Source organism: Amphiura filiformis, chromosome 3 (assembly GCF_039555335.1).
Source record: "Amphiura filiformis chromosome 3, Afil_fr2py, whole genome shotgun sequence".
Lineage (NCBI taxonomy): Eukaryota > Metazoa > Echinodermata > Ophiuroidea > Amphilepidida > Amphiuridae > Amphiura > Amphiura filiformis.
The window spans coordinates 77,456,335-77,468,679 of NC_092630.1; the positions used below are offsets into that span (position 1 = coordinate 77,456,335).

Below are 12,345 nucleotides of genomic sequence, written 5' to 3' on the forward strand. Positions count from 1 at the left end.
GCATGAAGGGCTCTGAAGATATATATCAAATTTTCCTGGAAATTGTGCTGATGTAATATGTTGTGGAAAAATTGTTTTAAATTTCTAGATTGGTGAAATTTTCTTTTGGGCAGTTCTGATGCACTTGATGTATTAGTACGGTAATAACCAATAACCATTGGATTGTACAAATTGATTAAGATGTTACACTTGCTGTTCTTTTTATACTGCTTTGTGTATGTGCTATTATTGTTTTGTTATTGTTTTTTTGATTTGCAACATTATAAAAGCTTGGTTTCAGGCATGAAATAAAAAAAAAACCTTTTGGGCACCTGGACAACCTCAGTCCAGCCCTATGAGCTGGCCTTGTGTGTTACAATGCTTGACAAAACTGTGAGGCCACAGACTGCAGCCACCATATAAATGAAAACTATTATGTCAAAAGAAAGCCAACATGTTGCATCAACTTGACGGGCAGGTGACATCAGTATTGTCAGCATGGAGTGTATTAAATGGGTGTGATCAGATCCATTGCCTCACCCCCCCAACCCACTTTATCCTAACTAAATGGAGATTTTGGCATCAGATGAAAAGCTCATAAGTGAAATTTTAGGCCTGAAATATGTTCCATTTAGATGCTATGAATGAAAAAGTGATAGCTTCATCCGTATGGTCTTAACTACCTATGGGCCGCTGTGATACACGCTTTTGTGTCAAATGTCAAAACAGCGTGCAATTTAACTCAAAGCTGCAGAATCTAATCTAATTATTTTGGTACAGGCCTCAAAATACAATATAAATTTTGAAATGTACGACTGCATGAAGAGTTCAATAACCTCCTGACAGTACTGTTATATACAGGCTTTTACCACACAATTCCCCACTGAATATACAGTCAAGGGACACCGTCATAAATATAGTGACACATTATTGCTCATATGATTCAAAATAGTCCAAGTTAGTTTGGGAAAATTGTTTTCATAAGGTATTGTGTTTTAAAGTTAATGTAGGATTGAAATATACACTCAAGACATGCAAACCCCTGCATGAACACACCCCCACCCCTGCATGCACACCCCACATCCCAGTTGTTTTCACACACATCCGTGGATCCCTGTTTTTACATATTTTAATATTGAAGCTCTTTTGACTTTATGCACAGATTTGCCCACACTGTGGACCATATTTGTTAAAGCGGTTTGGTGCTACCTGCACTGGGTATTACAACCGTGGACATCCATGTTTCTTGTATGTGTCAAACTTTTATGAGTGTTAATTCTAATGACAGTCCATTACTGAAAGTAAAACTAGACACACACACCTTAAAACACACATGCATTTATGAGCACACCAATACACACTACAAATTGGATGCTCGCTTCAAAAGGGTCAGATTTAATTTATTAATTCTTAAACACTTTGAGAAATGTCTTGTTCCTATAATACCTTGCAGTAAACCTTTCACGAACGCAAACTACCATGATGATGTTGCAAAGTCAGAGCTAACAACACATACGACGCAAAGCTCATTCATAAATTTCCACTCGGCAACAGTAAACAAGCGGTTTACTGCAAAATATTATATCTGTATGATATGACACGATATCACATGGCTTCAATACATAATGTACACATTGACATGAAAATCCATCATATGTGCTGCTAAAACCAATCACATTAGCTCAGTCTATGTAATTTCATAGACAAAACTTAGATAAACTTTTATTCATCAATCTATGAATGAGAATTAAGATATTGTTTTTTGGTTATGTCATGCATCTAACACCTTGTATAACACATTATACCATTATTTTGGCATTGTTTTATGCCTTGTTGTTCTACTTTAAAAATAGTATTGTCTATGTTAAATGAGACGATAGATGCATGACAAAGGCTTTAAACAATACCTTTATTCTCTTTTGCTTCTAACATGTTGACAAGAGTGGTAAAAGGAATGCAAATTTCACTTAATGATAGTAAAAATGTTGCTTTCGTTTTGCTTTCCTGAAAATTCTAATAATTGAAATATGTGATATTTTAAGGAAAGACATTTAGTATGAAAACTTTGCTGATTTTTTTTATTAGTTTGTAAGTGCAATGGGTAGAGCTGCAAAGGGTTTCAAATAATTTCAAAACATTAATGGCAACAAACCATCTTGGTTTTTCTGTTAATTAAAACTGAACTAAAAATCATCAATACCTGTACTTAGCGAGCGAGGGTGGATCTTAAATGATACGATAATGTGAAAAAAAAAAACAACCATCAAAGTAACACTAACATTTACCAAACAAAACATGATGAGAGCGTAATGATTGGTTGAAAATTGACCCAAAGCTGCAAAAGGTTGACCCTAGGTACAGCTACCATCAAAACATGGTACATGTACTATGTACATGTATCAAGTTGCAGTACAGGTTGACCCCATGAGCTAAAGGTCAATTCAAATTTGGGAGTGTTACCTTCTCTACTAGTGGACCTCCTGAAAGAGACGTCTGTAAATTATACAAAGACAAAGACATTAAGCAACAACTTAAAAAGAGATAGAGAAAATGACAGGAATAAAGCACACATGTAGACAAACATGACACATGTATGGTTTTTGATCTCTATACAATAAAAGCAAGTATTCAGAGTAGTGCACAAAATAATGAAACCAAACTTCCCCAGACAAGTATATCCCACACATACACACCCTATAGGTAATCACTGTCAAATGGGGCATGATTTTTTCTGATTTTGAACGCTTAAGGAGATGATGGGAGCTTTACACACATTTTACGCAAATTATACACAACATTTTATGACATTTAACTTATCAATTGGGGGCTGTCACTAAATAGGGGAAATATTCTGAAATAGATTTTTAGTTTATATGCAGCCAAATGAACATACTAGAAAAATCCCCATTTGTAGGAACATCCCTGGTTGGAATGTATATTTCATAAAACATCCATGTTCAAGGGTGATTACATACTTAACCCTTTCACATATACACACACACAAGCCCACCCACCCCAGGTGCACAAAGGATAAGAGACAGTCACTACCCTGATCAAAACATACTCTATTCAGCAAGCATATTATTTTCAATATTACTAATGGAGAACATTCAAAGACAGCCACTTTTGCCAACATTTACACATCATCAATGTGTAAATAACACATGACTTGGCTGCAAATGTTGCAGTTGCATAACAATATGTTTATAACCATGTGATAAGAGTTATGAATCAATCAGGTCTGACACTTACATTTGTTAAGATGATCAAAAACCATAACTACAGAAGTGGCAAACATCCAAAAATATCTGAAGTTTTACTAAGATAGAAAACGCTGAGCATGACAGGAATGTCATAACATCACAGGTGTTTTCATTATTTTAGTGTTGAGATGCCAAGAACAGAAAAGTTAATGGCCAGCTCTGACTTCGGATATTTTTAGAATAGAACACAGCTTATTAGTACATAACACACAGATACAAGGAGACTAACAATAACACCAAAAGCTATACGTATCTATATTGGAAGAAACAATTTCACTTAGAAGGATACTTTCCCCAATAGAGTTTGTGTCATGATAGAAAATGGGTAGAATAGTGAGTTCTGTAAGTCAATTTGGGTATTTCTGTAAGCCAATTTGGGTGTATTTTTATACAATGTATCTGTTGCTTTTTATTAAGGATGTATTTTTGTACATGCTGGTTTGCTTTCACACCCAATGAATATTTCTATGATGGTAAAGCAGGTAAGGTATAACTATATGGAGCAAGCAAGGAATAATAGAGCTAGATATAATAAGTTAACTGATTGACTGGTTGGGAAATGAATGCAGATATATATAACTGATTATTAATCTATTACTGTCTAACAAGTTGGTCAACATTGTATGCATGGTAATTACTATAGTCTATAAATAACCATTTTGACCCAAAAGTCAGGCACTGAGTTTTAAGGTGCGAGTGCGATCGCACACCTCAGAGCACACCTTGGCTCATCCAGGTGTGCTGTTTGCAGCATACCTGGCAGGGACTGACTCCAACTGAGTTTTAAGGTGTGCGAGTGCAATCACTTATCTCAGAGCACTACTCATTTATCTAAGGTGTGCATGTTGTTTGCCTCACACCTTTCCAAAACTCAGTCCCTGAAAAGTTATGCAGTATTAGAATAACAAGCAAGAGATCTGTTTATAATTAACCCAACTTTGATTTTGTTTCAATTGCAAGCTTGAATACCATTTGAAAACAGCCTTGTACAGGGTACTTGAAGGGGACTTTAGTGGTTACTATGTGTGGTCCTGATTGGCTGAATCAGGTAATATCAGCCTCTTATTGGCTGATTAAGCAAAACCACCACCCCCTCATTTGCATCATTGAGTGCAAAAGGTTTATGAGAGTGATTTTAGATCCACAAACTGATAGCTTACTTAATACACAGCCAAATTCTTTTATGGATTACTGATGAGAGTGATCTGCAAATCTATGTTCCTACACCACTGTACTACCACTGCTTTCAGGATATGGGGTACCCACAATATACCTCACAGTGATACCTATGAGGTACACATGGAAGGTATAACAAGTTTTTGCCACAAGGTGACCCAGTTGCCTAGAAGGATAATTAAGGCACTAATATGAAAACTGTAAAGGTTGCATATGAAATATTATCTGAAATGAGGATGTGTTTCCAAAATCCCTCCCCCAACAAGAACTGACCTTGAAACATCCCTATTTAGAACTGATCTGATAAGTGAATATCAGTCAATGTTCAAGCTCACAAATACACAAGTTTTTGTCTTTTTTCAGGGGAAAAGTTACTCTTCATGTGGACAATTAACAGTATAAGAAGTGAACAGGTATTCATGTATTAGTTTGGGAATCATTGTTGGGAATCATGTTCCTGGTTTTTATTCACACCCATGGTTATGATGGTACATCTAAGTATCATCCATGTTGTGGGGCTTATGTATTGCTACACTGGGTTTCGGAGAAGAACGCCAGTCCCTTGCTCAGATTGACGTGAGCGCCCTGTTAATGAGCGACATACACAGAGATTTGTGTTCACTTTGATGCACAATCGGTCAATCAGATTATCGGTCTGTTGCTATGATTGTCAGATGACTGATTCAGCCAATCAGAACCTCACTTCCGTGTATACGCTCTGCACGCTCTCAAAATGTAAACAAGTGCCGTTCTTCTCTGACAAAAACTTTAGTAAGGGGTTGCATGGGAGTAGGAAAGTAAGTAGTCCACATGCAGGACTCCACTACATCCAGCAAGATTTTGGCTGTGTATAGTTTGTCCTCTGTCATTCAGTTTGTAGATCTATTTCTGTCACATCATACAATCAATACCTTGTTTTCTCTGTTGTTTCACTTGGATCTTCTCTGTCACAACTCTTTTGAAGTTATTGGCCTCTTGGTCGTTGGCAAAGTTCAAACCAGCCCAGCATTCCTATAAGGAAACAATAAGCAGGAAATGCTTGATTAACAATTAAATTTAAACCTTAAAGAAAGTTCGGCACATGAACATATATCAGATATACAGATTCGCAAAACTCATGGCACATTTTTTCACTCACAAAACTGCAAAATAACTACATGTCTCGTATCTGAAAAAAAATATGATTCCGACTATTAATTGGGAACATTCTTAATTGTATAAAGTTGTTTTCTTGGTTGGCTATACATGTAGGCATCATCTTCTTTGACCAATCTAAGGTAGTATCACCTCATCATGTTCAAGCATTGACAACACACAGTCGTAAACATGTCTGTTGGTTATAGGTACATCTGTAATGGGAAAAGTATCTAATAAACAGCAGACTCCAAATAAATAGTGAGGTTGACACAACAAAATTTCAGAGCAAATTAGGGTTTAAACAAGTCCTGATGAAGTCCAAGCCACTTGTGATGACAGCTTGAGCACAATACATGGTATCACACTTGTTGAAACCCTAGCAAACTACACCACGCTTCAAGCAGTAGCAGCAACCAGTCAGGGACAGGGTGTTGCACTTAAATCTCTCCAATCAGGTTTATTGGGCACTGACATTCACAATCACACTCTTTAATTACAGATCCAGCTTACAAACAGAAACCTCCAGCCTTTATACAAGCTTTAATGAAGAAGAGAGATGGGCACACTGATGTACAAACTCAGGTGTGCCTACTCCACTCATTTATTACCCCATATTTACCCTTTGAACAACTGTTAAGAGCTGTACAGTGGCACAGAGACAGTAAAAACATCTACTGTGAATTCATTAGCATCAGGTTTATTTTTTCATCTAAATTAAGAAAATTGTTTTTGATTTATAGAATTGATACTAATTAGGAAGCTTCACAGTTGATGTTTCAAGTTCATTAGGTCAACATTAAAAGGACCTGCACATTGATGCCAAACATTGATACCTACCCTGGACTTCCATGTTTGTAAAATGTTATTATAATTTGAAAGTACAACACCATTTTCAGCCACACTCTCACGATAATAACATGCATATTTCCGATAACCGGTGCCCGTGCATGGCGTATTTCCACTGGTTCCTTGGTTGTAGATTCTTGCTGACTCAAACGCAAGCATTGTCACATTCAGCTAAAATGTACTCCACAAATTTCACAAATTCATTGCACCAGACAGATGAACTGTCACTCCTCTGATTTTCAGACTATGAATTTCCTTACGATTTATCCAAAGTATGAATGACACAAGGTAGTAGAGTCAGCAGACCTGTCTGTAGAGTTTACACTCATGTAATTTCAGTAGTGAGTTGACAGAGAGGCACACAGGCTTGATCTAGTTTTAGTTGGCTAAGTCAAAAGTGAAGAGATGATCTTGATTGCGGTGCTCTTGATCTGACTCATTGCCAGCCAGCCAGCAGCAAGGCTCGCAATAGATTTGTGCTGTAATACCTTATTACGACGAATTCCTTCTTTGCAAATGGAGGCGTGAAATAGAGACTTGCAAGCAAGCAGATGGTCAGAGATTACAAATGTGAGGGGCCTACTGCTGAACATCTGCATAATCCTCATAATCTGTAACTAAATAGTTTCTGTTTTTAAATGTGTGGCATTTACTTAAAAGTTGATGAATTTAAATGATTGATGTTTTTGAAAATAATATATTCCACTTTGAATACGGCCAGCAGTGTTTTATTACATGTGGCACAGCAGGTCAAAGATGTGTGATGACTGTGATATACAAACCCTGTGAGTTGCAATCTTTGCAAAAATCACCAAAAGCAAGAAGGCGCACTTTTTATCAAACCTATCAATATCTAATATGTTGATGCCATGATGCTGTTTTGAATAGAAAATCTCATTTCATTACATTATATTACCATAATTGACATATTTTGTATGTTTGTTCTTGTTTTTAATTTAATTTAATATTACTATGCAGATAATCTATGTGCATGTTGTGCAGTTACTATAATATGTGACGTAAGAGAGTGTGTGACATGTTTCTGTGTCACCCAAACCTGTCTAGATGCTGTCACTGATGTAGATTGCAATCATGTCATGCCTCCCTCAACTACCAAAGATAGATATCAAGAATATTTCTTCCATGGTTTCAACAGAATATTCATGTACCATATTGATTCCATTAACTGCCCATGCCCCTGTAAGCACCCACCCAGTGACTTTACAACATGCATTGCAAACTAATCTTATTAACTGCCTATATACAAATCTGACTTGACACATTCCTACACCTCACTGGCGACCATAGCTGGGGGCCTTCCATCCATTTTACGTGACGCCAGTATCACAGGCGTGCAGCATTTACCACGATAGTGTGCGTCTTGGATCACATTCCAAACGAACTAAGTTAGTTTGGGGCGGAAGGCCTCCATCTATGGCCGACTTAATCCTGACATCACTTGGCTCGTCGGATTCGTCTATATAAATCTGGATCATAATCTGAAACATATGGCACACTTGCACTGATGATTGACGGATATTACATTTTACATATATAGATTTATGTAAACAATGTAAAAAATAAGCACCCACCCTAAATAACTTTGTTAAGCGCCCTGGGCAGTTAATGGAACAAATACGGTACATCTATATTCTGAAAGCCATTGCAAAATTAACCACAACTATGTCACTGAAGATACATACATAATTTACTGCGCACATTTGACCAGGCTGCAAAATAACCGAAGGCACCAAAGACAATTGCCTACCAGTTGCCTTGATGCCCTATATAGCTGTTATTCTTTAACATGTAATTACCTTGTAGTAAATTAGATGTGCCTTTTCAAAAATGCCTTGAAGTAGGTGCCCTTCAGAGTCCTTATTTTGCCGCCTGCATTTGACCAGTTAAATGTGTGCCTTGACAATCTATGCATTGACAATGACATAGTCTTGGTTTGTTTACAAAGAATTCTAGCAATTACCAAACTGTAAATTCTAAACTATTGCTGCTATAAGAGTTCTATTTCTGTTTAGAAATTAAAACTTGAGATTGAATCCATTCTGGCCTCACTATGGGGACGTACAGCTCTATAAATCAAGGGGAATTGTGGGTCATTTGGGTATTCTATTCTATAACCCAATTGGACTTGATTAATGAGTTCCTGCTTGTCATGTTGGCAGGCAAGGGAAGAGAAAGGCTGACTATTTTCATACATTTCCACCATTTGTTAGTAATGATATTCTTTATAAATCATAATTATCTGCAAGATGATGACGTAAATGGATTCATGACCAAATATGAGCATTTTATAACCAAGTGTGAAAGGTTCACACAGGAACTCAACTACGTGTAAGCAAACATTTCCACAATTTTTACTCTATCTGCCCAAGCCTTTTTATTACTTTGCCAAAAGTTAATTCTATAGTAAACTATAATTTCCTATATAAATACTTGTTCATAATTCAGGGAATTTAACCAATGTATATTCTACATCATGTTGTGGACAACACCGACTTTTGCCAATGATGAGACTGGAAGTGGACTGACACAATGGTCACTGATGAGCTGGACAGTCTATACTACACTTTCACACTATCTCACAAGTGCTCTGGTTAAGGATGGTCTTGCCCCTGGAATTATGGAATTTTCAGGCCTAAATTACATGGACAAAACCTATTTTAAACTTTAAGTTGTAGTAAATATTTCTTTAAAGAACTATTTTTTCATAAAAATGTACATTTTTTCATGTTAATATAAAGTGTTTTGGATAAACTGCAGGTGCAGCCATTGAAACCCACCATATTGTCTGCTACTCCATGGTCAGGAAGTGTCATATAGGTAATGTAAATGATGAAATCTGCTAGGTAAATGCACTGATTTCCTACAGGGAAATTACACCAGAGTTAACCAATGAGTTCACAAAATACTAATTAAATATGCCTATGGACGAGCCACTGGCGATACAAATTTGAATTACTTCATCATATTTCTTTTTTTTAAATCCCAAGCAAGAAAAGATGAGCGACAGTGTGATTTTGCTTGGAGATGAATAGTTTGCATAAAAATCTCAGATTTTGGTTCAATCAAAGATGTCATTATATGATTCAATCAGCCAATCAGAGCTCTGGATCTCATACTGATAATGATATGGATATCAAATACAAAATTGAGAAAGACTTTTTTTTACACAAATCGGTCTACAAATAATGCTCTGTCATTTATGCATGTATATGTTCGTGCAAACAAGTGTGTGTGCATATTCTAAGTAAATAACATTTGAATCAGCAGATAATTGGTAGTACCTCTAACGACAATCTACTAATTTGTACTTTAGCATGAAACAATCAGGGGCATAATGAGTAATGACTTGGCTTACAATTAAGAGGATGTAGTCCATAAATATAATCACTCAAAAATATTACAATTATGCAAAATTTGCTACTATGAAGGTTTGATCAGTCAAAGACCTGCCTGCCAGTGCCTGGGCCTTGGACTTTGTCTATTAAGGTTTATGTATTCCTATTTATAATAACTCTAAAGTATGGTGTTAAAAGGCTCCATTAATTAAAATTAGTTATCTTAATAGCCAATTAATAAAAGATGATCAAAATTGAACATACAGAAGATGAAAGCTTGAATACTTGATGACCATGGTCCAACAAAGATAATAGTGACCTTTTGAACAAATTTGGGGTATAAACTACTTATGTTGTCATGTCACCTCCTGTGTAACAGGTACTGTGAATTAAGATATTTTTATTGTAACATGTGAGATATGTCCTGTATTCATTAGCAAAACATATTCATTTCAACATCACATATTTTGTCACCTTGATGTTCCAGTACAAGGGAAATAAAATATGAGCATTCATCATCCATAAATAGCTGCAAACCCATTGCACATACAACAAAAATACAGAATTTTGTTTTCATTACTCTTATCTCATTCAATAAATATGTCAAGAAGTCAGGAAAGAAGAAAAAGACACGATTCACTGCATAACCAGTCGTTACTGCCGCTTTGGTGCTGGAAGCTGGACCCAGATGCTCAAATAAGGCCAAAAAAAAAAATTGTTTGCTTGCCCTCGAATGGATTTTAAAAATTGGGTCGGTCGGTCGGGAAAAGTTTTTTTTTTTTTTTTTTTTTTTTTTTCCGTTTCCCAGAAACAGACATGGCGAATACCGAATCGGCGACTGCAATTAATGGTTCAAGCATTTCCGTAGCAGCAACATCACGCCATCTAAGCCTACGTTTAATGAAGTGTACAATTCTCCTACATGTAGTGTTTTCTGCTTTTCAAAACTATCATATTAATCAGCGTGTTCGGTCCCTTGCTTCACCTGTACAGCTAAGCGCTACTCGTGTTTTGTCCGCCATGTTTAAAAAGTGAAATCATATTTATACCGAGCGATTTGTGCTCTTAATAAAAGTAGCCTCAACAAACATGTTGAACAAAATAGTGCAATGTTACTTCCTAATCGATACAAACAAATATCATGAATCTAAATATTTATAAACAAGAAATGAATATCTGGTACAACTGTTTTCAAATTTTATCTACTTTTACCATATTTTAACATCTGCTATATTGTATCCATTCTTGCACGATATGCACGGTTATATTTTGCCTGTAAATAAACTCATCCCTAGATGCGCCGTCCGAAATGTGCAGGTGGATAGCAAATTGTATTAAAGCTTAGACGCTGAGGTGGTATACGAAATTGCGGAACCCGACAGTCAGGTACAGCCGGACACGTAAACATGCAGGATATGGTATTTTACAACGTTTCTTTTTAAAAATCATCGGTTTTTCAGACGAAAAATACATGCCATTTTGGGAAATCGCATAAAAAAAAACTTTTTCAAAAAAAAGTTCTACGGTCGGGACTGCCGAGACGGTCGGTCGGACGAGGGCAAGCAAACAACTTTTTTTTTGGCCTAAGTAGCTAGCACATATGTGTGCACCTCTGGCCTCTGATGTTTGCTGGTTAACAGAGATACCTGACAGGAATTAATATTCATCCTTCCTGGCAACATATGTAGCTTTTTACAAGCAAAGATATACAACTCAGGTGCTGCTATTAATGACCACTGATTGCTATCCAAATCATACAATGTACTATTTGCTCATATGTAAAGAAAAGGGATGTTCACATAACTGTTGTTACATGCTAGACCTGGTAACAGCCCATGGGTAAATGTTGCCATTTCAATTTTGAAAAACAAAACAAATTTTGAATTCAATTTCAATGTTGAAATGGCATTGTGTGCCCACTGGGCTGGGCTGGTGATTGATTCATCAGCTCATGAGTTAGGGAATTCCCCATGCGGCTTGATATGAATGAGGGAGTACAGATTTAGGTGTTCTGGCTCTTAAAATAACATTCACACTTTGATCCAAAACCACATACAGCCTTAATTCAGGATGTCCTGGCGATTTTGGTCAATGAATAAAACCACTGGATTTCCTGTTTTGTGTACTACTTTTCACAATACTAAAGTTATTTTTATTACTTCCGTGGTCTGTGCTGTGCGCCGAGCAAACACAAGTGTAAACACTGAAGTTATAAACAATCACACTGATTGGCTGATGAATGGTCTTAACAACAAGACGGTGACCCATTGGTCATCGGCACATATAACTTAGAGATGACCTCGCCACTTCTATGCGATCGCTGATCACCATTGTGTACCCAGACCACGGAACTGCTAAAATTTTAATTTAATACAAAACTATTTTCTATTTAATCATTCAATGATATCACTTGTTGTACTACTTGATTGGAAAAACACTTTTGCAGCAGATATTGGGTAAATATAGTATAAATATCACAGAACATTACGTCATCTGATTCTAATTTTACAACACTAGTTGCTGAGGAATTAATGATCAAGTAACCTATCCCGGGGAGACCACTCATGTATAAAAGTTGTAAGCATCAA

The 12,345-nt window shown here is 36.4% G+C and overlaps 1 protein-coding gene across 6 annotated transcripts in view; it reads right to left on the bottom strand.

The window, feature by feature from the left end:
* Nucleotides 1-12,345, bottom strand: part of LOC140149174 (actin nucleation-promoting factor WAS-like) — a 50,949-nt gene that overhangs the window by 25,689 nt on the left and 12,915 nt on the right. For 2 of the 6 annotated variants that reach the window (XM_072171370.1, XM_072171372.1), the window contains exons 4-5: nucleotides 5,330-5,429; nucleotides 2,440-2,472 (exon numbers count right to left, since the gene is read on the bottom strand). In XM_072171370.1, the coding sequence (XP_072027471.1) occupies nucleotides 2,440-2,472; nucleotides 5,330-5,429 (133 nt within the window). Of the gene's footprint in view, nucleotides 1-2,439; nucleotides 2,473-5,329; nucleotides 5,430-6,392; nucleotides 6,808-12,345 lie in introns of those variants that run through there. The other 4 variants (XM_072171371.1, XM_072171373.1, XM_072171374.1 and 1 more) reach the window with 3 other exon arrangements.